Raw genomic sequence first — 26,654 nt, 5'->3', positions numbered from 1 at the left:
TTCTTAGAGTCTTCTTCTTTGAAAATACTGCAGCTGTACAATGGCCGTATATTGCATGTAATACAAGGCCACTATAAAGGTTTTAGAGGACGGAAAAGTTATAGTTTAAGTTTTGTTTTGGGGTAACAAAAGATTAAAAATTTGTGCTGTTAGAAAGAAGTTTGAGAAAGTCCGTGTACGATATACGTGTATATGGATGTATTTTTAAATTTTTTGCTTAGATTGCAGGGCTTGCAATGGTTTTTATGAATTATATTCCTTGTAAAACCTACTTTTCACACTTTATTTGAATATTTTAAAATTCCTATATGATCAATGATTCCAAAATAGTTTTTATATTTATGAGATGGTTTGAATTTTAAATTTTATAGTAATTAAGCTATTATTAATCAGAATTAAAAATCAAAATACATGTTTCCAGAAATTTCTGATTAAGACTTTATAGACTAATATGATTATTTAAAGGGTTTTTTTTTTTTTTTTTTTTTCTGTTTAGCAGGGAAATAACTATAGTTGCTGTTAAGTATTTATGCAAAAATTCAAGATCTTTTTCCAAGGAAGGAATTGTTTCAAATAAAGTAACAGAGAGGAAAATTTGGACTTCTAATTGAGCTTAAGAAGTGAATGATTAAATAAATTATCAAAATTTCAAAATGAGTCTTAAAGATTATGGATATTTCTTAGTTAATAAAAAAATGTGGCCGGGGACAGTGGCTCACGCCTATAATCCTAGCACTTTGGGAGGCTGAAGTGGGCGGATCACCTGAGGTCAGGAGTTCGAGATCAGCCTGGCCAACATGGTGAAACCCCATCTCTACTAAGAAAACTACAAAAATTAGCCTGGCATGGAGGTGGGCACCTGTTATCCCAGCTACTGGGGAGGCTGAGGTAGAATCACTTGAACCCAGGAGGCGGAGGTTGGAGTGAGCTGAGATCACGCCGCTGCACTCCAGGTTAGGCAACAGAGTAAGACTCCATCTCAGAAACAACAACAAACACACACGCGTGCGCACACACACACACACAGAAAAAAACCCAGCAATTCTAGAGTGGAATCATGGCTGAAGAATCAGATTAGTCATGGCTTTCCCCAGGAAAGCGTCCCTGCTGCTCCCTGACCCCAATCCCAGTGTGAGCATGGAACCCCTCCTCTGTGTCCCCAGTAGTACCCTGGATTTCCTTTACCCACAGACATCTAGCTTTACGGTAATGGCCAGTTTACTTTAGTACCTGTATCCCCTTGCCTCCTGGAATTTTGTTTGGAAATTGCATTTAGATTATTTTTTTTCTTTTTTTGAAATGTCTAAGGCTTGATCTTTTAGAGAAACTGACAGTTTGTTGAACAGTTGATAAGTTGAATTCAGTCTACGCAATAATATAAAATTTAAAGCAAAGTCTGGAGAAAACTTAATTGGAGAAATTGTTTACATTTATGGCATATTAATAAGTAGAACAGAAATGCGATAAGCATATCAGTCTTCAGTTTTAAGGACCACATTCCTTCCAGTTGTTTTAATGTTTTAAATTGTTCTTGGTTTGCATGTTCTAGATAGAAATTTTAGAGGCTCTGAATCATGAAAAACCAGCACCCTTTTCATTGCTTTCTCTGAGCACACAATGGGAGTATTTTATTCAGATTTATTTGAAGCCAGTATGAACTTGCAAACTTCTCTGAGCCAATAGCAGCATTTCAACAGTCTATCGAGAAGCTAACGATAAAAATCTATGCTCATGCGTTGTTGCTATGTTTTAAGAAGAACCAAATCAGAATGTGTTTTTCAAAATTCAAAATATAGTTTCAAAAGTGACCATTTTATTTCAATAAGTGACTTTTCCGCAAAACCGTAAATCCCAACACAGTATCCCTCTATATTTCTTGAACTTGAAGTAAAAATGAATGTGAAATCTGGTTAAATTCCATTTCTGCCACAGTTGAAGGAATTTTGCCTAGCATTGAGACAAAAGTGGTTGAATTCTAACAATTAATTAAATTAGGTAACTTTTACGGGGTGGGTGCAGGGTGGTGATTTGAAAGGGATGCACTTTGGCTCTGTTTGGAAAGAGAATAATTAGAGGAAACCAGTGTTCTAAAGTATTTCTCAGCTCTTGGCTTTTAGACAAAAAGCTTTCTTATACTCCACTACCCTCCTGGTCCGTGCACATACTTCTGGTATCTTTGATCTGAAAGTCAGCTACTAATCCAGAGAAAAGTGAAGCTCGCTTCCCAAACACAGGCTATTTATTTAATTTTTAGTTCCAGAGTATATGGGCAGGATGGGCAGGTTTGTTCCGTATGTAAACGTGTGTCATGGTGGTTTGCTGCACCTACTAACCCATCACCTAGGTATTAAGTCCCACATACATCAGCTGTTTATCCTGATGTTCTCCCTCCCCTCACACCACCCCCTGACAGGCCCCAGTGTGTGTTGTTCCCCTCCCTGTGTCCATGTGTTCCCATTGCTCAGCTCCCACTTATAAGTGAAAACATGTGCTGTTTGATTTTCTGTTCCTGCATTATTTTGCTGAGGATCATGGCTTCCAGCTTCATCCGTGTCCCTGCAAAGGACATGATCGCGTTCCTTTTGATGGCTGCATAGTATTCCATAGTGTATATATACCACATTTTCTTTATCCAGTCTATTATTGATGGGCGCAGGCTATTTAAAAAGGGCAGCAGGAACATGGTTCCATCCAGGTCTTCAGGATTTCCTTGGCATCCTTGAGTTATCTCTAATTTATGTGGACAGTGGATTCAAAGTGGAATTAAGGTAATATTGAGTGGTTTGCTTTTTAAACAACAGTTGTGCTCATCTTCTTAAACAGTTTCTCTGGGAAGTGGTTACCCGTTTGTAAGGATGAGCAGTTCGGACCTCTGTCATCACCGCAGATAACTACCCTGAAATTCAACAGCATTTAGCGGAGGATCACTGAATTGTGGCAAGATTTGATGGACAGTGTCAAAGACTTAGAGATTGAATCTTCAGTAAGCTAGAAAACCCACTCACGTAAACTCACTCATTTACTTTGTTCCATGAAAATATGCCGAATATTTCTCTGTTTGGAACTCTGACAATTCAAGGAGCTCGATGTGGAAATTTTAGCTGTATTCTAGAGGCATATATTTAAAGTCTGTATGTGTTTGCTTTTTCAGTTTTAGAACAGGCATGCAAGCTTCAAATGGAAAAAAAAACAAAACAAAACAAAGAGAAAACAGAACCCTCCTTGCACAGAGTTATACTGAAGTCAATCTGACATAATTTGTTGATTCTCTGTTATCTGTAAACTATATGACATGTAAAGTTAACGTTTTAACTTCAGAGTGAAATAGGAGCTCAATAGTCTTATCACCCAGCTTACAAATCCATGTGTCCCTTCCCACTCATCCTCTTCCTTGACTCTCAAGGTGGAAAAGCTAAGCTCTGTTGTCCACCCGTATCTCTTCACCCTACTGCCCTTCCCCTAGAGCAGCTCAGAGTCCCTTGTGCCTAGATTATTCCAGTAGCCTGTTTAGCTTTTTCCTTATCTCCTGTCTTGATCTTTCTCATCCCCTGTTTATAATAACAGTCAGAATGATGTTTCTCAAATTCTACGTCAGGCTTAAAAGTTCTCAGTGATTTCCTACTGCCCCCAGGGTCAACTTCCAGCTCCTTGCACAGCCTAGGGACCCTCCTGCTTAGCTCTGCTTACCTCTGGCTTCCCCATCCCTAAGCTCTATGTGGAGTTTTACTCTTGCCGGGAACTCTGCTTAGAACACTTGTATCCCCACCACTCCCTCCCGCCCTCCTTCTCACTGAGCTTTCAGATGCCTAAATTTAACTCATCCAAACATAGCTGTCTCCAGGAAGGCCTCTCTAACTACCTGAATCCCTGTCACAGTCAGAGTTAGGAGCCCTTGCAGTGCTTTGCCTCCCGTATGCACAAGCATAGCTGTCTCATATTGCAATGGCCATCATGTGTGTGCCTGTGCAACTGCGGGTGGCACGAGGGAAGAATTGGGGCAGCCTATTTATGGTTGTTTCAGGGCCTGATAGGGTGCCTCAAGTATTTGGGGTAACGAATAAAGTAGTGGAAGTATTTATAAGAAATTTACTTTTTTGGCCGGGCACGGTGGCTCATGCCTGTAATCCCAGCACTTTGGAAGGCCAAGACAGGTGGATCACTTGAGGTAGGGAGTTCGAAACCAGCCTGGCCAACATGATGAAACCCTGTCTCTGCTAAAATACAAAAATTAGCTGAGTGTGGTGGCGGGTGCTGTAGTCCCAGCTACTTGGGAGGCTGAGGCAGGAGAATCGCTTGAACTCGGGAGGCAGAGATGGCAGTGAGCCGAGATCACGCCACTGCGCTGCAGCCTGGGTGAAAGAGGGAGACTCCATCTCAAAAAAATTTTTTTTTTACATTTTTTAACAAAAGATAACCCACTAACATTCAAGTCTTAAGTGTTGTCGAGACTTCTGTGATTGAGGAATTTTAAAAAACCTTCTCCAATATGGTAAAATATTCCCAGTGCTTCCCTTGATATGCTTTCCTCCATTAGGTGAATTATCGCTCTGCCACTAGCTTACTTCTATAATTCATTGGCCAAAAAAAAAAAAAAAAAAAAAATTTAAATGTTTTTAATAAGTACTATAGAGCCCTTGTTTCCTATTCCTGGGGCCTTAACTAGCTCTTACCTCCTTCTCATTCCAATAGTGGGCATTGGGAGAAATGGCGTTACCGATAATCCAGATTGGTTGTGTGTATATCTAAAAAGAAAAGATTTTCTGGCCGGGTGCAGTGGCTCACGCTTGTAACCCCAGCACATTGGGAGGCCAAGGAAGGAGGATCACTTGAGATCAGGAGTTCGAGATCAGCCTGGCCAACATGGCGAAAACCTGTCTCTACCAAAAATACAAAAAAAAAAAAAAAAAGTAGCTGGGTGTGGTGGTGGGTGCCTGTAACTACTTGGGAGGCTGAGGCAGGAGAATCACTTGAACCCGGGAGGCGGAGGTTGCAGTGAGCCAAGATTGTACCACTGCACTCTAGCCTGCGCCCCGTCCCCTGCCCCCCGCAAAAAAAAAAAAAAAAAAAGAAAAAATTCTACCTTATGTCAAGCTATTTTTTTCAAGGAGAGAGTACATACATCTGTGGGTAAAGGGCAGAACTAATGCAGGTTAAACACCTTAAGTACCGTATTGGAAAGTGAACAAATTTGAGTTATTCTACCATGGAAACCACCTTTTGGAAAGAAGAGGAATTCTCAGGAAATGTAGCAGAAATGGCCGAAGGTAGCAGTTTGGAAGAGTTGACAGTGGGAGTAGAGTGGGGTGAAGCAGGCTCACTTAGTACCATCTTGACCTTCGCCAGTAGCTTCTGGTTTCAAGGAACAGAGACCACTCTAAATAGCTGAAGTGCACAGGAGGTGTGTCCAAACCATGTCAGGGAATCTCGCACACACAGCATTAGAAGCGCAGCAAGGCCCGGGGGGACAGAGAAGCTCCCCAGGCTCGTCTTTCCCTGCCTCCCTGCTGGGGCAGCTGCCTTTCCCAACTCTGCCCTACTCTGAATGACCATGGTATGGCTTATTGTATTTATTTATTTGTTTTCAGATGGAGTCTCGCTCTGTCACCCAGGCTGGAGTGCAGTGGCACGGTTCTCACTGCAACCTCTGCCTCCCGGGTTCAAGCAATTCTTCTGCCTCAGCCTCCCGAGTAGCTGGGACTACAGGCACGCAATACCATGCCTGGCTAATTTTTGTATTTTTAGTAGAGATGGGGTTTCACCATATTGGTCAGGCTGATCTCAAACTCCTGACCTCAAGTGCTCCTCAAGCCTCCCAAAGTGCTGGGATTACAGGCATGAACCGCTGTGCCCAGTCCCCTCTCTGTGGCTTCTACTGCCAGCTTGTGGGTTTCTGCACCTTGTCAAGCTGGTCCCCAGTGTGTGTGACTTCAGCCTGCACTGGACCATTTGACCAACTCAGTTATTTTGTGCTTAAGAGCTTTAAGAACATCTAATTGAGCATTCCCAGCCTTTGACTGTTTAACCCTGAGTCAGGTGTCTCTCTGGTCCAGTGATCTGTGGCTTGGGGGTGTGAAGACAGTGCTATGGGGAGTGTAGGAGGCAGTGGTGGAATCCCAGGTAAGGTAAAAAATTAAGGAAAGGGCCATTCCTCATGTTTGCCATGGCACATAGAAGGTGACAGGTCCTAGCAGCTTGGGGAGAGGGAACAGGTTGTACCCACTGGCAGTCAGAGTGACATACTAGCCAAAGATTGCTGAAGACTTTGTGGGCATGGGCATCCGCCTGGTGCCCAAGCCTGCCACCGAGCTCTGGTCGGGAATGCAGAGTGCTGACTGGGCAGGGACTCCGGTTACCAAGGTGCCAAGGGCTTTGCCTTCTTCGGTTTTTGCTGCTTCTGTTCCCCAAGCCTAAACACAAAAGTTGGATGCTTCATTTAATTTTTTTTTCTGCATCTCTTTGAGCTAACTACGTATGCCTTATTCCCACTGTAATGTTGCTTTTACTAAAGTGAAATGGAGTCACATATTTGGAAGCACCAGCTGTCTTTACATAGACTTCCCAGAATTCTCTATCAGCCCTTTATTTGTTGAATGTCTTTAGGAAAAATGCTTGCCTGTGTCTGGATTCTATATCAGAAAATTTGAAATAATATGTTTTTAGTCTAACTTCCTGGCAATACTGATTTGGTATAAAAGGGGAGAAAATATCAATGTTATTACTACAGTGGTTGTAACTTTGTAGTGGCTTCAGTTGCGTTTTTCGTTTTTACCTATGTCTACACTCGCATGCACTTCCCTGGAGAAAACCCTGGAGGAAGAAATGGTTCAGAAAACTTGATTTGGAGAAAAGGTAAGTTTTAGACCCAATAAAAGTGAAGTGAATATGGTAGAGTGTTTTGTTTTTCCAGAAAAATTCAGGCTTAAGTGTTGAATGCAAAGGTTTGTGGTTTCTGTTTTTGCTAATCAAGGCTGAACAGTTACCACTTGTGATAGTCTTTTATCCTACATTATACTTCTGATGAATTTTTAAAGAAATTAATCTCTCAAAACTTAGCAAAAACAATAAAAGTCAATAAATCCATGGTATTATGGCTATATCTTTTCCCCTTTACTGCATTATTTAACCCACATTATAATTTGAAAATTTATCTCGGAACTTTAACGTTGTAGATTGAAGAAAAAAAAAAATCTAGGGCAAAAACAATGCAGTAAAGATCCCTACTTATCTATGTGATGTAATTACTTTTTTTCCCATCAGTCCTAAAACAGAAAGAGCAGATGTCTCACCACGAAACTAGCAAATGGAATGAAGAAAGAAAAAATTGGTTATAATTTGGACAAACTAATTTGTTGAGGGTTTATTGGAACACCTGCCCCACTGGCTTGTGCCAGCTAGTTTCTCCTGTAAGATTTATTGTCAGGGCCTGGGATACTGATATAGAAGATTAAGTTTGAAATGTCAACCTTTACTTAGGGGAGGAAGGGAAAGATTCGTTTCTAAGTGACTCAATGCAACATCAAACTTTTGAACTACAGTGAGAATCCAGGATCAACTTGTGACTATGATTGGCAGATTTGAAAAGATTTCTGGGGGTCGTTGAAAGGAAGTTTGCTCTGTTAATGTCATCAGGGTTAGGGATTTACTAGACCTAAAATTCTGTGCTGTCAAGTTGATGGCCTGGGCTGAAGAAGTTTTAGAAGGAGGTAATTTCAAGTTGCTGAGGAAGGAATTTAGCTTTTTGGCAAGAATTAATAGGGCTTTATCAAGGAATAAGGTGCCTAGAAATGGTCATACTTAAGTTTGGGGCAGAATGGGGGTGGGGGCTAAGAACGATCCACATGTATCATTGGGCTCATGAAAATCATTCAGAGACTTTTCTGCAGCACAGCATATTGCTAGTTCCTTCCAGCCCTCCCTTCGCTAATTCTGTTTTCTGATCTAAGCTAATATGCACATACTTGTCTTCCTCAAGAGACGCCACTGTCTCAGTAATTAATAAAATACTTGCTTATTGAAGAAAGATATATATTTCTGGGATTGCCAGAATCACTTGTGACCTCATAGGGATATTGATTAGAGCCTTATATTCTAAGGCCAAGGATATGGGTGTGAGTTTTGTACGGGCCTGTTCCCAAAATCTGCATCATTTTTCTTCTACTACATGCATGTAGGTTTCTTATTAAACATGAGTCCTTGGTCACAGTAGCAATAACTGACAGTGGTTCCAACAGTGCAGATCATCTCCTGGAAAAACAAAGTCTGTGCCCTCCAGAGTAAAGGAATCACCTCCAAAACCCCTGCATTTTATCGCTGCGTTTGTATTTGTTGTATAAGTGGGAGGGATTTTTTTTTTGGGCAGTGAAAGTCCTCTGTAAAAATGAGAGTAAGATGGTCATAACCATTTCACATAGGGAACGTATCTTTTTTAAAATGTTGAATAAGTTATAAAAACTTCAAAAATATGTACATACCACATTATATCACTAATATTAGACACAAATTTTTTTCTCATTCTCTTGTTGCCACACTATTTTCATATATCGGTGTGTCTCGACAAAAGCGTATTTTACAAAAGTACGAGATTCACTTTCGTCGTCTACGAAGCACTGCATGATACACCTGCTAGAACTCAATAAATGTTTGTTTAATAGTGACTCATTAAATTGACCCAATATGTTTGTTCCTTACTTTTCTCCCATCCCATTATAGTCCTACAAAATTAGTTCTGTGTTGTGGCTTTTGCAATCCGTGTTTTACCAGGCTGTGCGTAGTTGAGATTGTTTGCAGAGGACATTGAGTAACCTGCCAGTTCTGAGAAGTTTCTGACGTATGCTTTTCTAATTACTCAAAAGCAAATGAATGCTTGACAAATGGGATCGTTGTCTTTTTTCCCCAGAGCAACATAGAAAACCTGACTACACATAAAATATTTTTCATCTTTAATGGGAAAGAAGTATTTTGCCTACACAGACCTCCCCGCAACCCCTCCAAAAAAGAAAAAAAAAAATAGGAAAGAATCAGTAGAAATCATATCTTATCTGATTAAAGCTGTGCATTTCTATAAGCAGTCCTGCTTCCTGTGTAATCTGGAGTGAATTAAATTCAATTTCATATTGAAGAGATGACCATCACTAATTTATTCATTTTGGGTAACTTAATAATAAAACATTTTCAAAGGAGGTTTTTTTATTGGTCGACTTGCTTATTCTTTTCTTTTTATGCTGTTTTTTCTTTAGAAATTTCACAAATAACATCATAATCATAGTACCAGGAAAAAAGGATTTGAAAAAAGTTTACCCACAATGCTGTTAGCCCCCGAATCTTTCCTTGGTTTTCCTTGCTTCCTTCCAGATCCTTTCTCTTTAAATATGCAATAGTGGTAGAATTTATGTCTTTTACTCATAAAAGTCAAGGTTAATTCAGTCCTCCACCATAGGCATGTTTTATCTGGTTAAATGACAAATGGATATGCTGCACTTTGTTTATCAATTGTGTTCCCAAAGTTGTATATGACATGTCCCATTTTCACGTGATCTTAAATCATTAGTGAACTTCAGTGTGTCTTTGTTTCTGAGCACTTTTCAGTTGGTCGTGGTCCCTAATCCTTGGTCTTTGTGCATCTCTGTATAAAAATGCTTAGATATTACAGAAGCTCAGCATTTAGTAACTACCTTTCCCATCCCTCCTGACCCCCTCGGTTGGCCTTTATGTAACTTCCACTTTTTACTTCTCAGTTCTTTTTAAGCAGAACGCTTATCTTCTATCTATATGAGAATGGGCTATTTAAGGGCTAGCCAGTGGTAGAAATTGATATACATTTGATTTACGGAAGTATTGATAGTTTTGACTTTGAAAACCTGACTATTGGTAAAACTGGAGGTGTCAACATATTTGCAGATTTTCCCACAAGCGTTTGTGAAGTGTCACGCTTTGGCACTCTGTCGGGTGGCACAGAAGATACTGAAGATGTGTCAAAGTTTATTTTTATCATCGAGGAATGTGTCACCTATTTGTTAATTTCTCCTTAGGCTTTTCTTCATATTCTTTGACTTACCTGCTTTCACTATTGGAAGCTTGTATTTATATTTATATTGATGTGTGGATAATGTTCCTCAGTTATTTCCTAATCTGGTAAGTTTTGGTAGACAATTGCATGTACAGCTCTTTCATTTTTAATATTTCTTTTGCATATAAGTTGTACATATTCATTGGAGACAAATTAGAAATAGGTATTAGCAATATAATATATGAAATACAGAGATGAACCCATCTTCTAAATATAATTACTCTTAATATTTTGATATGTTTTGCTTTAAGCCTTTTTACTGTAATATATGCCTATGTATTTTTTCTTAACTAATATTCTTATCTTGTTTTGTAACCTGATGCTTTTTCAGTGTTAGATTGTTTAGGCTTGCAGGAGGTGGGGAGTGTGACTTTTTGTCTACTTTATTCATTCCATTTTTAAAAGAACGTAGAATAATATTTGGCATGGACTTTGGACTTATTTATTTAGAAATCTGAAATATAATAAGCTTGTGTATTTTAGTACAAATTCATACTTAAAGCATGGTTGAATGGCAGTTTTAGATTTCAGCAGACTTTGAGAGGTGATTTTTAAAAAATTCTAAAAGTTCACATTTGCTTCACATTCATTATTTAAAATGAAAACAGAGAAGCTCACACATGCTTGATAAATCCGGAGAATACGAAATGATTAAGTTTTTATGTGCTTTTAGACGATAGCTAAGTCCTGTAAGGCTAGAGACCCTATCTGTGTAAGACATCATTCTACACATATTCTCAGCACAATTCCTGGGATTTAGTAAGGCCTGAAAAATCTGGGCCAGGCATGGTGGTTCATGCCTGTAATCCCAGCACTTTGGGAGGCCAAGGAGGTAGGATTGCATGAGCCCATGAATTTAAGACCAGCATGGGCAACATAGTGAGACCCCATCTCTACAGAAAATAAAAAAGTTACCTGAGCATGGTGGCACATGCCTGTGGACCCAGCTACTCAGTAGACTAAGGTGGGAGGATTGATTGAGCCCAGGAAGTTGAGACTTCAGTGAGCTATGTTCATGCTACTGCACTCCAGCCTGGCTGACAGAGTGAGACCCTGTCAAAAAAAAAAAAAAAAAAAGAACCTGAGTTAAATGGATAGTTGAAGTACAGATGGACAGAACCTAAAAGATGAGGCAATTCACTCCCTTCCTTGTAGTGGAGAACGAAATTAGCCATCTCTGAAACATATTTCTATCAGCATATCCTTTGAAAATTTTTAGCTTGGACATGGTGGCTCACACCCATAATCCCGAGGCTGAGCTACTCCAGAGGCTGAGATGGGAGGACTGTTTGAGCCCAGGAGGTTGAGGCTGCAGTGAGCCAAGATTGTGCCACTGCCCTCCAGCCTGGGCAACAGAGTGAGATCCTGTCTCCAAACAAAAACAAAAACACGAAATTATAATATGAGAACAAGAATGGCAAATCTTTTTAATCACCCAAGGCTGCTATATTCCTTTGCTTGCCACATAAGCCATTTATTGCAGTCTCTTATAAACGGACATGTATCTACAGGAAATTGAACTGCAGGAAATTCGAGGCTCTGGTTATTAAACCTTCCTTCTGACTGCTCTGGGTCACTGCATCTCTTCTAACAAGCGAAACGCACACACAGCCTCGCTCTAATTGTGCCTGGAAGCTGGGTCACCAAAGGGAGGGATGATGATTCCAGATCAGCTTCTAACCTCCTCCCTTCCGCTCAGGTTGCCTTCATCAGACGTCAGAATGATTCCCTGCAGAGCCGCGCTGACCTTTGCCCGATGTCTGATCCGGAGAAAAATCGTGACCCTGGACAATCTAGAAGACACTAAATTATGCCGCTGCTTATCCACCATGGACCTCATTGCCCTGGGCGTTGGAAGCACCCTTGGTGCTGGGGTTTACGTCCTCGCTGGGGAGGTGGCCAAGGCAGACTCGGGCCCCAGCATCGTGGTATCCTTCCTCATTGCCGCCCTGGCTTCGGTGATGGCTGGCCTCTGCTATGCTGAATTTGGGGCCCGTGTCCCCAAGACGGGGTCTGCGTATTTGTACACCTATGTGACTGTGGGAGAGCTGTGGGCCTTCATCACTGGCTGGAATCTCATTTTATCATATGTGATAGGTATGTTTCAAAAAGAAGTCAAACGTGTGGAATGGAAGAATTCGCAGCCCTGTGTCACAGCCCTTAGGTTCAGTTGTAGGTGTTGGGTACATCACTTGATGTCTGTGTGTCTCATTTTTGTCATCTCTAAAATGTCTCCTCCTAATTACAGAATTTCCTGGGGTTTTTTTAAGACAGTCTCACTCTGTCACCCGGGCTGAAGTGCGGTGGCGTGAACTCGGCTCACTGCAACCTCCGCCTCCAGGGTTCAAGCGATTCTCCTGAGTAGCTGGGATTACAGGCACCTGCCACCATGCCTGGCTAATTTTTTGCATTTTTAGTAAAGACGGGGTTTCACCATGTTGACCAAGCTGGTCTCGAACTCCTGACCTCAGATGATCCACTCACCTTGGTCTCCCAAAGTGCTGGGATTGCAGGTGTGAGCCACGGCACCCAGCCACACAATTCTGTGATTTTTGCTTCATCTTTGACTATGCCTCTTAATGGACTTGCAGACTTTTTTAGTTACAATTCTTTATTGCAAATAAAGTTACCACATTCCACAGTTATGGATTTGAACATTTGATGACTATTGCATGATTATAAATATCCAGATACTGTATATGTGATTAAAATTTTCAATCTTTTGTGAACTCATGTTTATCCTGTAATAGAGTAGCAAACAATGCTATGTTAATTTGCCCCCAGTGACTTCGTATCCTCTGTTCCGTTTTGGGAAGGTACGTCAAGTGTTGCAAGAGCTTGGAGTGGCACCTTTGATGAACTTCTTAGCAAACAGATTGGTCAGTTTTTGAGGACATACTTCAGAATGAATTACACCGGTCTTGCAGAATATCCTGATTTTTTTGCTGTGTGCCTTATATTACTTCTAGCAGGTAAGAAAACCAGTTATGCCTCTCCCCAGGATGAACCACACTATTTGTCTCAGGAAAATAGGTTACTTCTGAATTTGGGGCCTGAGTTCCCAAGACAAGGTCAGTATATTTATACATTTATGTTACTGTTAGACATCTGTGGGGTTTATCACTAGCTGGAATCACATTTTAACCTAAGTCTAAATTGTGTGCAGTGGTAAAAATAGCGCTTCTGAGTAAATGGCACCTGGCACACACTAAATAATAGGATGAGGACATTGATTTTTTTAATAATTAATTGCAGGTTTGCAGGAATAGCGGTGGTTTCAGTAAGGAGGAATGTATACTTTCTTAGCATTGTTTCATCTTACTACATACAACTAGGGATATTTGCAATTTCTAGAACAAATTCTGTTTTTCTGACATGCCTTCATCTATATAACGTAGGCCTTTGGTTGTAAAGGAAGCAAGTTCAAATCACCTGTCATTTTGTAATGTTGACATTATATAGACAAACATACTTAGTACTAGGATTTTTCAGTTTTTGTCAGTATGGTAGCATAGTGGTTTTAAGAGGCACAGGATTTCGAATAACCAGATTTCAAACAGATTGCTGTGCCACTCACTGCCTTTAGAACATAGAACAATTTATATAATCTTCCCCTCACTCAGTTTGCTCATACATAAAAGGAGGCATCAGTGTCTGCCTCCTTCAGCCTTCTCATCTGGTTCCTAGTAAGCACTCACATGGTGGTCAGTTTTATTTCATAGGCATAGCTAATCCCTGCTCTGTCTCCTTATATTTGCTTTAACTGTTTAAACATTTTCTTTTTTTTTTTTTTTTGAGATGGAATCTGACTGTGTCACTCAGGCTGGAGTGCAGTGGTACTACAACCTCTTTCTCCCGGGTTCAAGCAATTCTTCTGCCTCAGCCTCCCGAGTAACTGGGACTACAGGTGCCGGCCACCACACCTGGCTAATTTTTGTATTTTTAGTAGAGACAGGGTTTCACCATGTTGGCCAGGGTGGTCTCAAACTCCTGACCTCAAGTGATCCCCTCACCTCAGCCTCCCAAAGTGCTGGGATTACGGGCGTGAGCCACCATGCCTGGCCACGTTTTCTATTTTGAGTCTCATTCTTACCTGCAATCCTGCTTATACCTATCAAGGATTACACTAAGAGTAAAAATCGTGTCTGTTCCTACTTCTTACTTGCTTTACCCTGAGCAATCTGCGTCATGCTTTCTTGTCCGACTTTATCTCTGCTTTCTCCCTTGTTAGAAGAGTGAGACAGAAATATCTTTCTCTTTTGAAACGTTTACTAGAAAATTATATAATTTTGAAAACAGCTTTACCTTTTAAAAAGTGAATCATTAATTAAATGTTTTATATAGGGTTAGGGATAAGAACATGAACAAAGTGTATAGGTCTAAAATGTTTTGCATTTTGATTCTAATGTCAAGAGAAATTGCATCAATTGTTTTTCAACAAAGATTGATTTTTGTTTTGGTTTCTAAGCAGTCTAGCTTAGAAATAGAAACTGGTCTAGTGTTAAATTATTTACATTGTATTTTATTTATTTACATCATATTTTATTTATTTACATCATATTTGATCATTTTAATGAACTTAAAATATTCAACTCTAATCTCTAAATGATGAAAAAGCATGAAGCTATGACACAATCAGCACATAGTTTAATTCCACGGCAAGACTCAGGCCTTGGCTCATTTGTCCCATGTTCATTCACCATCATATCTTTCCTTTAATTATAGGTGAAGCTTATGTTTTAAACTCTGTCCTTAGAATCTTTGAAGATCAAAACCCCCTATTGGAAATCCCTATTCATATTGTAACACCAAATGTCTTGTGACATGAAGCAGTTGTTTTACTAAATATACACGGGAAGTGTATGCTCCGTTTAGATGAGATATTCATTGGTGTGTAATCTGCCAGTGGGAGATGAGACCTCAGAGTAAGACAGTGCACATGCGCTGTTGGGAAACTTACGTGAAATATAAAGGTGGCTTTGTTATTCTCCGAGGTATATAGCAGCGGTTCCTAACCTAGCTTACAATTATGGAGTTGGGAACTGTACTGGCCATACAGCTTTCCTTTATATGGTTAATATATGATTCTAGGAATTACACAGGTAGAAGAACAAAATTCAAGTTCTTTCATCTCTGCTTAGAAAAATTTGCTTATTTGTTGCTGGGTGGTATAGATATGGGGAAGAAACAAGTAAATCTGTGACATCGTCTTTTCACAGCAATCATTTGCTCAATAGTAAAAGATAAATTTTCTTAGGTCCATAATTCAAATCTTATACCAGATGGGTTAAAGATATACATATGATAAATATAATTAGAAAAATACTGGAAGGAAACAAAGTAGATGTTTTGGGTTAATGTTTAAGAGATTTTTTTTCAAGGTAGAAACTAAAAAGGGAAAATTTATTTTTTATTCTAATAACTTTTCTACATGTATATAATCAGTAAGATTAAAGGCAAAAACAAACTGGGAAAAATATGTGTTATACATGACAGGCAGAGAGCTTATGGCATTGATATATACATAAATTTTATAAATCAGTGTATTACTCCATTTTCATACTGATATGAAGAAATACCCAAGACTTGGTAATTTATGAAGAAAAAGAGGTGTAATGGACTCACATTCCACATGGTTGGGGAGGCCTCACAATCGTGGTGGAAGGTGACAGAGTAGTGAAAGAACGTCTTACATGGTGTCAGGCAAGAGAGCAGGTGCAGGGGAACTGCCCTTTCTAAAACCATCAGATCTCGTGAGGTGTATTCACTATCACGAGAACAGCCCGGGGAACCTGCCCCCGTGATTCAGTTAGCTCCCACTGGGTCCCTCCCTTGACACATGGGGATTATGGGAGTTACAATTCAAGACGAGATTTGGGTGGGAACACAGCCAAACCATATCGATCAGTATGAATAGAATACCCTAATAGAAAAAACAGACCCTTTAAATTGAGCCAAACTTTCCAGAGAATATTTTGATAATAGGAACCAATAGTACAGACCTTTGATGCAGTATTACCTTGCAGAAAATTATTGTAAAGAAGTAAATGGAAAGTGTAGAAAGATAGTTATAAAAGAATTATTATGTCAGTGCTATTTATAATTGTAACAAACAAAGAGTGATCTAATTGTCTATAAATAAGGGATGAATTAAAAGTGCAGTACCTCAATATAGTCTAAGATTATGCAGCTGTTAAAAATGAGATTATATATTTACTGGCACAGAAGAGTGTGTGTATATGTGTGTGTTTGTGTGTGTGGGAGGGAAAAGCATAGTTGATCTTCTTTGTTTTTTTTCTGTGTCTTCAAAGTACTTGAATAGGAAATTGATCACTTTTACAATCAGAATATAAAGTATTAAAATGAGAATAGGTTTAACAAAGTACTTTGTTGGCACAGTTGAAGAATTATCTTTATGTATTTTGTGTGCATGGCAGATATATGTTTTAGCGTTTACTTTTAAAAAGTTCACAACTGGGCCGGTTGTTGTGGCTTAAGTGCCTGTAATCCCAGCACTTTGGGAGGCTGAGACAGGCGGATCACTTGAGGTCTGGAGTTCGAGACTAGCCTGGCCAACATGGCAAAGCCGCAACCCTACAAAAAATACAAAAATTAGCCGGATATGGTGGCACACACCTGTATTCCCAGCTACTCAGGTGGCTGAGTGGGAGACTTGTTTGAGCACAGGTGGCAGAGGTTGCAGTGAGCCGAGATAATACCACTGCACTTCAGCCAGGGAAACTGAGCGAGACTCTGTCTCAAAAAAAGCAAAAATAGTTTGCAGCCATTTACCTTGCAATTAGATGTTACTTTACCTATCATTGGCAAAGATGGCCAAAGTTACTAGATTTATGTTTCTTAGAAAGTGTGGTGTCTTCTATGAGCACGACCTGCCTCCAAAATTGAGTTGGTTGCATTCAGAAGACCTTTCAGGATTAGGTAATTAACTAATGAGTAAGAACTAGCAGTAGAAGTGGATAGATGGAAATTAAAGATATGAATACTGGTGAAAGAATATCCTACAGCCCTGTATTTGCCTCAAAATGCCATTGCCTTTCCTAAAGATAAATAAACATGGAAATGCCCTTTCTTCTTCCATAGGTCTTTTGTCTTTTGGAGTAAAAGAGTCTGCTTGGGTAAATAAAGTCTTCACAGCTGTTAATATTCTGGTCCTTCTGTTTGTGATGGTTGCTGGATTTGTGAAAGGAAATGTGGCAAACTGGAAGATTAGTGAAGAGTTTCTCAAAAATATATCAGCAAGTGCCAGGTAGAATATTTGAGATTTTTTTTTCTCCTTCTTGTTTAAGACAATATTTTAAGTGGGTATATTAGGTCATTTTTACTCTGCTAATAAAGATATACCTAAGACTGGGTAATTTATAAGGAAAAAGAGGTTTAATGGACTCACAATTCCACATGTCTGGGGAGGCCTCATAATCGTGGCAGAAGGTAAAAGGCATGTCTTACCTGGCGGCAGACAAGGGGAGAGAACTTGTGCGGGGAAACTTTCCCTTATAAAACCATCAGATCTTGTGAGACCCACTCACCATCACAAGAACAGCAAGGACCTGCCCCCATGATTCACCACCTCCCACTAGGTCCCTCCCACAACACGTGGGAATTGTGGGAACGGCAATCCAAGATGAGATTGGATGGGGACATAGCCAAACCATACCAGAGGGCATATGTGAGTTTTCTTCTAGAGCAATGGTTCTCAAATTTCTTGCTTCTGAGACCCTTCTGAGAGGCTGTTCCATTCCAAGACCACTCTTCCCAGACTCCCTTCAAACTTAAAGGTATAGGTGTGCTCCCTATGGAGCAACTCTGTGAACCTATGCACCTGCTGAGCCTCAAGCTCTGCTCCGGGTTTAGGGGAAGAGCAAGGGAAGATCCTAACCATTGGGAAAACTTGATCTTTCCCCCTAGCAGTTTGCCACTGCTAAATAACAACGAGTATTTTTGACTCCTGCATCCTTTAGTTCTTCCTTCAGGACCACCATTCAGTTTTATTGTATTCTTTTAATGCTTTAGTAATCTTTAGACCTTGTTTTTTGGAGAATGTTTTTAGTTGCACAAACAAACATAAGATTACAAAAATACCTATTGCATGGAATGAGGTACACCTGTATGTTTTTCTTGATATATGTTGTTTGTTGTTTAGTCTTTCCAATAAGGGAAAAAATTGGTATCCTATAAACTTACATAGTTTTTTAACATATAATAAAATATTCAGTTTCATTATTATCAATCAAGATGAGGATGTTTTGTTTCATGTTTTTAAATGTCTCGTTAGGGAATGTTAGAGACATGTACTCTGCCGTACTTGATGCTTTATGAGTTGAAGAATGGATTCTCCTAAGTATAAGCATCCATGAGAAGAGGAGGTTTCTGGTCTTTGTCATCCCAGAGCATGGCTCATATGTGGAGTCTCTGCTCTCAGCATCCTCCCTGGCTGTGGGTTCAGCTGGAGCTGGTCTGGGGCTTCTACATATGCTGTCAGTCAGCCTGTAATTCGGTGTCAGTGATGCAGGAAGGTCATTTTTAGGTACCATTGTTAGGGGCACCACCACATTCTGTAGCACAAGGTGAAGAGAGTAAGGTTTTAGTTTTATGTATATCAGCTTCAAAGAGCTGATAAGCACAACCACCTTCCAAGGATATAGTCTGAGACAAGTTACCGGAAGGAGAGTTTTCTGTCAAAGTGACTTTCTACTGTGTTTGTTCTCTTTCTTAGAGAGCCACCTTCTGAAAACGGAACAAGTATCTATGGGGCTGGTGGCTTTATGCCTTATGGCTTTACAGGAATGTTGGCTGGTGCTGCAACTTGCTTTTATGCCTTTGTGGGATTTGACTGCATTGCAACAACTGGTAAGAGCAGTGTCTTGGCTCAGTGTAGAAGAATGGGTGTTCCTTGTCGTGCACGAGTACCCGTGTGTGGCAGCAGAGGGTCCAGGAAAGAGAGATGGATTTGGGATAAGAAGGGCACTAGTTCCAGACCCAGCTGTGACACGTGCTGCTAATGATAAAAAGAAAGAATGCACCTCTCTGCCCTTGGTTTCCAGTTGGTAAGTTTCGGAGAGCAATTCCTATTCCTCAGATAGTAGGAAGATTCCCTAAAATAATGCATATGAAAAATACTTTGCAAGCTGTTGGATTACTTTATAAATGTTAGTCATTATTACCATCCCTAACCTTCTGTCCAGAAGTGCTGTCACGTGGGCCATACATGATGATCATGTTCTTAAATGGTCTCTTCATTAGTGGGAGAAAAAATATTGTGCCTGTTCTTTCTGTGTTATCTTATACAACATCATCATCATGCCAGAGTCACTCTCTAAATGTCTCCTCTATTTTTATATCTTGGTATGGCCGTACAATTGACCACGTTTTGAGTATTCAATCTCATTAGTGTACAAAGTATACTGTTTTTTAAATTGAAATTAGAACTTCATACAAATAGATGAAATAACTTCATCTGAAGCTTTCATATTTAAAGGCCTACGGAATGGCACGGCAGTCATTTAATCTCTGTGGATGAATCATTTTCCAAATGGATTAAGACTGCTATTCTGTCTCTAAACACTTAACAGTGCTGATATGTTATGGATTTTGGTTGATTGGTTGGTTTTTTTCTTTCCTGGAGATAGGAAACTGACTGGCATGACTTCTCCTTTTCTCCCTCTGGGAATTGGTTTTTTATGTAATAAGAAAGTACCTTCAAGAATAGAGGAAATTTCGTGTAAAACAGATGGATCGGCCGGGCGCAGTGGCTCACACCTGTAATCCCAATCCTTTGTGACGTTGAGGAGAGTGGATCACTTGAGGCCAGGAATTACTTGAGGCCGGGAATTAGAGACTAGATTGGCCAACATGGTGCAAACCATCTCTCCTAAAATACAAAAATTAACCAGGTGTGGTGGCGCACACCTGTGGTCCCAGCTACTCAGGAGGCTGAAGCAAGAGATTTGCTTGAACCTGGGAAGCAGAGGTTGCCATGAGCCAAGATCATTGGCTGCACTCCAACTTGGGCAACAGAGCAAGACTCTGTCTCAAAAAAATAAAATAAAGTAAAATAAAATAAAATAAAATAAAATAGATGGACCAAGATAAGAAAAGAAAAGGGACAAAAACAGAGAAGAATTACCCTGGAGGAAAGGAAGAATTTTGCACAATTTAATTTCTTTACCTATGAATGTTTTATTAAGCATACACATCTTTTGTTTATATTTCCTTAGGTGAAGAAGTTCGGAATCCCCAGAGAGCTATTCCCATTGGAATTGTGACGTCTTTGCTTGTTTGCTTTATGGCCTATTTTGGGGTCTCTGCAGCTTTAACACTTATGATGCCTTACTACCTCCTCGATGAAAAAAGCCCCCTTCCGGTAGCATTTGAATATGTGGGATGGGGTCCTGCCAAATACGTTGTGGCAGCTGGTTCTCTCTGCGCCTTGTCAACAAGGTACATTGCGTGGCCTTTGGGGCAGGGGCTGTTTGGGATTCTACAAAGTAGTCAGTGTCTAAAAATTTGCTTTTGTCTATTTAAAAAGTATCCTAATAGAAACAAAATATTGTGCAACTTTGTATTTATTGATTAGCTTGCTCTGAATTTCCAGATAAAAATCTTAAAGGATAAACTCCCCTGCTGTTAGTTCAGAGTCAGTTTTTGAAGACAGTGATGGTCCAGGCTTCAGTAGAAATATATGTGGCATTGATACACACACACACACACACACACACACGTATCTGTGACACGTAGTCATGTATATAGGCATTATGAAACTTCAGGATTCTTGTCCTAAAATGTTTCTCCATTGGCTTTGGTGATACTAGTAGTTCTTTAGACATCTGAGAATGTATGTACAGACCTTGCGTTTGCTACACTCTGTTTGAGTAATACTGAGCCTATGTGAGTGAACACTTATGCTCTGTCTTTTAAAAATATAGTGTGCTTTTTATTGTGAAACATGGAGACTTTTTCTTAGCACCAATCAGAGTGCAGTTGGTCTGGAAATAGAAATTATCATTCTTAAATAAATGGTGGCAATTCATATAAATATGTGAAGAGAAAAGGGTCATTGAATCCCAAGTTTTCAGATTCTCAGTAGCTGCTTGTTTGAATACTTTAGAACTCATTTCCCAGGTTTCCTGAGCTGCCCTCATTTCAATTAACATATGATTATGCGTAAGATATTTCATTCTCGTTTTTTATCATGTCATACAGTGGAAGAGTCTTGCAAAGAGAAAATTAATCCTTTTTACCAGATTAGTAATTTTTTAACTGAAAATAAGCTTCTAAAAGTCTGAAACTAGAAAAAGAAGTCTTTTAGTGTAATTCACCAGCCTAGCTTTATTTTTCCCCTTCAAACTCCCTTTTATTTTCTATGTAATAAGAAAGTACCTTCAAGAATAGAGGAAATTTCATGTAAAATTTTAAACTGAAATTTGAACTTCCTACAGATAGTCTTTTCTTTAATTACATATCATTAAGACAATATTAAGTAGCAATTAGACGCTCTTGGTTTCTCAGCCATCTGCTAGTGTTGAGGTTTATTTATTTATTTGAGACAGGGTCTCGCTCTGTCAAGCAGGCTGAAGTGCGGAGCATGATCATAGTTCACTGAGGCTCGAACTCCTGGGTTCAGGTGATCTCCCCAGCTCAGCCTCCTGAGTAGCTAGGATACAGGCACGTAACACCACACCTGGTTAATTTTTTATTTTTTACAGAGACGAGGTCTCGCTAAGTTCCCCAGGCTGGTCTTGAACTTCTGGGCTCAAGCGATCCTCCCACCTCAGCCTCCCAAAGTGTTGGGGTTACAGGCATGAGCCACCACACCTGGCCTTGAGGTTTATTTTGAATAGCTTCAAGTAATTTCCGAAGTCTGAATTCTGAAGATACCACGCCCCCATGGCCTTAGAAGGGATGGGCAAAGATTCATCTGTGGCCAAGCTCAACAGAGCCTTATTAAAGATAAAGAAGGGCCAGGCATAGTGGTTCACTCTTGTAGTCCCAGTACTTTGGGACACCGAGGCGGGAGGATCACTTAAGGCAAAGAGTTCAGGACCAGCCTGGGCAACATAGCAAGGCTTGGTCTCCTCAAAAAATTCAGTCAATTAGCTGAGCAGGTGACATGTGCCTTTAGTCCCAGTCGCAGTTACTTGAGAGACTGAGGTGGGAGGCTCGCTTGAGCCCAGGAGCTTCAGGGCACAGTGAGCTGTGACTGTACTACTGCATTCCAGCCTGGGTGACAGAGTGAGACCCTGTTGCAAATAAAATAAATAAATAAGAAGGATTTTTAAATAAAATACTTTTTTTTGTTTTCTCTTACATGGTTATTTTTCACAACTAAGTAATGTGTGCAATGGTGCAGCTAGTAGACAAAAGTAATTCCGAGCATCTCAAGCAAAAACTGTCTTACTAAGCTTCAGTTGCTAACTTTTCATTGTGGTCCCCTCTGTATACTACATTCACGTAAATTGATCTTCTTTGCCTTTTTCTACCTTGATTATCTTATGATGCTGGGGATTATTACTAACTTGATCCAATATCAGGGTGTGTGAGAAAAAATACTGGTACAATAATTGCAAAAAATACATCATTATTGAATAAAGGTTGCAACTATTGCTTATGAAATAAAATTACTTAGTCTTTTCTTTAATTACATATCAAATTAATAATTTTATTTTCTAAGTTGTTGCTGCTAAAAATGTCTTAATAATATTGGTTTGGTTAAGTCTTAATTACTTAGTTTTAATTTGGTAATAATTGTGGGTACATACAAATTCCTTGCAATATTGTTTTTAGTCTGGTAATTTTGCTGGGTACTACTTATCTGTAACAGAATAATGAATAGCACAATGGTAAATATTAGCAAATTTTTTTAAATGCCCTATCATAGTGCATTTAAAAACAATGTGACATAATTATTAATATAAATAATATGACTTTGTAATTACAACTGTCATGCTGAATATTATACAATTTTATTTCCGTTCGGGGATGTAATCTTGCATGAATGTTTGCCATACTGCATGTGTTTGCTTTTTATTCAGTCTTCTTGGATCCATTTTCCCAATGCCTCGTGTAATCTATGCTATGGCGGAGGATGGGTTGCTTTTCAAATGTCTAGCTCAAATCAATTCCAAAACGAAGACACCAATAATTGCTACTTTGTCATCGGGTGCGGTGGCAGGTGAGAGAGAGTTGACTTTTCTTAAGAAACGGGGGATCTTTTTCGTCAAGGACTCTGCGTTAAAAATACAAAGCTAGGTGGTTTTCTGTTTTGATTTACAAGAAGTTCAGTCACTTTTTTTGTGAATGTTTCCTATTTTGAATTATTTTGGTTCTGCATTTTCGTGTGTCCAGTCTTTACCTGTGCGTACCTGTCTAGAATAATCCTTAAAATAACTCATGTGTGAATTTTGAATTTTTCTGTTCTAGTCTTCTGGGCTCTATGTTCCCTTTACCCCGAATTCTGTTTGCCATGGCCCGGGATGGCTTACTGTTTAGATTTCTTGCCAGAGTGAGTAAGAGGCAGTCACCGGTTGCTGCCACGTTGACTGCAGGGGTCATTTCTGGTAAGCTTTACAGACTTAGGCTTCTTGAGCATTGGACTGGAACATTTAATTCGCATGCATGGACTTAGAAAGAGGGTCTGCATGCTGTGCATGTAAGTTAAAAAAAAAAAAACCAAAATCACTGGTAAATTAGCGTACGGGCATTGGGATTAACATTGAAAATTGTGGTGGCGGTGGTATACTGAAGTTCATTCTTAATTGACCCTTTGGGATATATATATATATTTTTTACTATTTTGTTATTTTAATATTTGGGGCTCGAACAAATGTACAAAGGGTTATAATGGCTCTCCACTAAATATCATGAATTGCTTTTCTGATGAACTAGCACACAAAATTATATCATTGATACCTAAAGTTTCGATTAAGGAATTCTGGCTTAATTTTTGAAATATTAATTTTAAAATAATGATTGTTTGGTCTAGGATATACGTTGAATATTGCTAAAGGACCACAGGATTTTTTAACTGCTAAGCTTTACCTGTTATTAATAAGAAATGTCCAAGATAATTTATGCTTGGGTGTTGTGATCACCGTCCTCACTATGGTGGGCATCCTTGCTCCCAGGACCATCGTAGCCGTCTAACAGTTACGAATGTGTATATCCTCTCCAACTCCATCAGGAATCTATTTTCCCTTTCAACAGTTTTGGTACTTAAATTATGTTCAGAAAATCCAGATTACTAGTCTTTTGGCACATCTTAATATCCACGTAAAATACCTTTGGCCAGATTCTTATCTCATGCAGAAAATTTCAGTGAGATTCTAGATCCAGACAATGACCTTAAAGGTACTGTTACAGGAAGCAAAAGAAAGACTTTAGCAAACTTTATACGTAAAATAACGAACAATCTTGGCACTAGAAATTCAAACCAAAGTGACAATTTCGTTGAGGCTCTGAATTGTTGGGAAATCAGGTTAGAATACGCTACTGCTTCATTCTGTGTAAAATGGATTTTTTTTTTCAGGATCAGAATGTATTTGTTTAAACACTTTCACTGTAAACATTTTCTTATAAATCTGGCCCTTTCTTTTTTTTTTTTTTTTTTTTTTGAGATGTAGTCTCACTCTGTCGCCCAGGCTGGAGTGCAGTGGCGCTATCTCGGCTCACTGCAAACTCCACCTCCCGGGTTCCCGCCATTCTCCTGCCTCAGCCTCCCGAGAAGCTGGGACTACAGGCACCGGCCACCACACCCGGCTAATTTTTTTGTATTTTTAGCAGAGACAGGGTTTCACCGTGTTCGCCAGGATGGTCTCGATCTCCTGACCTCGTGATCCGCCAGCCTCAGCCTCTGAAAGTGCTGGGATTACAGGCGTGGGAGCCACCGCTCCTAGCAAATCTGGCCCTTTCTTAAACATATGTTAGACAGTCAAGCCACTTATTTTCTCAGGCCTAGGTTTCTGCCCCGCTAAAATGAAGGTTTGCCCTAGACGATGTGAAGCCTATTTTATTTTTAAACAACACATGTTAAACATAGTTTGTAAATATTTTTGACAGTCATACATTTTATTTGACTCATAAAAAATTTTCTCTTTCCAGTAAAATACTTGCCCAGTAATGATCCAGAATTTTTAAAAGTTTATCCTTCTCCATTCAGGAAGAATTGAATTTGGTGGCATGTTAAGATACTAAAATTAATAATTACAAGAAGATGATTATAATATACCACTTTTTAAAATGCTTTAAAATGTTTTTGTTATTTTATACTCCCATACCTTACTTTGCTTATTTTTAACTTGGATTAGAGAGCTTGTGTGGACAATTTATCATTTTCTTCTCTCTTGGCTACCTTATTTGGCTCTCTGTGATTTTTAAATATACTGAAATTGTAATAATCTGACGTATAAGTATATGAGCAATGAAGAATTTTCTTCCTTTTTTTTTTTTTTTTTTGTTTTTTTTTTGAGACATAGTCTCACTCTGTCCCCCAGGCTGGAGTTTAGTGGCACAATCTTGGCTCATTGCAACCTCCGCCTCCCGGGTTCAAGCAATTCTCCTGCCTCAGCCTCCTGAGTAGCTCTGATTACAGTCACGTGCCACCACACCCAGCTGATTTTTTTTTTTTAAGTAGAGATGGGGTTTCACCATGTTGGCCAGGCTGGTCTCAACCTCCTGACCTCAAGTGATCTGCCTGGCCCGGCCTCCCAAAGTGCAGGGATTACAGGTGTGAACTTCTGTGCCCAGCAAAGAATTTTCAAAGTGACGCATGCAGTGTGTTAAAAGAAACAGTGTGATCTTGTAGAAGGAACATGGGGCTGTTGAATGAGGGAAACTCTGCCCCGACGGGTAGTCGTGGCCTTGCTAAGTTAGCCTGTCTCTAAGATGGGGATAATCCTGTTAGAAAAACCACTCACAGTTGCTGAGTTTGGGGTCAAAAATTGTCAAATCCAGCCATTTTATATGCCTAAACCTAAATGATTTCCCATCTCATAGGATCATTGACTCGAAGGTAAAATGAGATCACAGAGATTTAAATCTTGTACAGGGATCTGAAACATCATATAAACGGAGTGTGTTGTTATCTACTTACTCTAACAGGGAAAACTATGTGCTAAATTCAAGTTAATATTGTCACTATCTTGATGTTTCAGTGGAGAAAACTGTTGCTTAGTGGAAGTTAAACTATTTAACTGTTTACAGTATGTTTTGCCTCTTAATATTTTGGGATTTGGTATGCAGGACCAGAAATTGATTGCTCAGATCTAGTAAGTCTACCTGCAATGCATGGCTTTAATCGTAGTGGAATTTAGCCTGTTTCAGAAACATAATTGAATTGAAAATTATTTTATTTTATTTTATCAGAATTACTAAAATAATTTTCAGTCAGGGGGGGTCACTGTCACACCTGTAATCCCAGCGTCTTGGGAGACTGAGGCCAGTGGATCATTTGAGGCCAGTTCGAGACCAGCCTGACCAACATGGTGAAACCCTGCCTCTACAAAAAATACGAAAATTATCCAGGTGTGGTGGCACACACCTGTAGTCCCAGCTACTCAGGAGGCTGAGATATGAG

The 26,654-nt window shown here is 39.6% G+C and overlaps 1 protein-coding gene across 13 annotated transcripts in view; it reads left to right on the top strand.

Moving 5' to 3' along the window:
- The window catches only part of LOC105463735 (solute carrier family 7 member 2), a 72,827-nt gene that overhangs the window by 34,050 nt on the left and 12,123 nt on the right, over positions 1-26,654 (top strand). For 10 of the 13 annotated variants that reach the window (XM_011711004.2, XM_011710996.3, XM_011711000.3 and 7 more), the window contains 6 exons: positions 11,766-12,163; positions 12,883-13,038; positions 17,168-17,333; positions 18,801-18,934; positions 20,302-20,524; positions 23,116-23,255. In XM_011711004.2, the coding sequence (XP_011709306.1) occupies positions 11,788-12,163; positions 12,883-13,038; positions 17,168-17,333; positions 18,801-18,934; positions 20,302-20,524; positions 23,116-23,255 (1,195 nt within the window). In that variant the 5' untranslated portion in view covers positions 11,766-11,787. Of the gene's footprint in view, positions 1-6,830; positions 6,850-11,765; positions 12,164-12,882; positions 13,039-17,167; positions 17,334-18,800; positions 18,935-20,301; positions 20,525-23,115; positions 23,256-23,503; positions 23,641-26,654 lie in introns of those variants that run through there. The other 3 variants (XM_011711005.3, XM_071068585.1, XM_071068586.1) reach the window with 2 other exon arrangements.

Source organism: Macaca nemestrina, chromosome 8 (genome assembly GCF_043159975.1).
Source record: "Macaca nemestrina isolate mMacNem1 chromosome 8, mMacNem.hap1, whole genome shotgun sequence".
Classification (NCBI taxonomy): Eukaryota; Metazoa; Chordata; class Mammalia; order Primates; family Cercopithecidae; genus Macaca; species Macaca nemestrina.
This window is presented reverse-complemented; position numbering and strand designations above follow the sequence as displayed.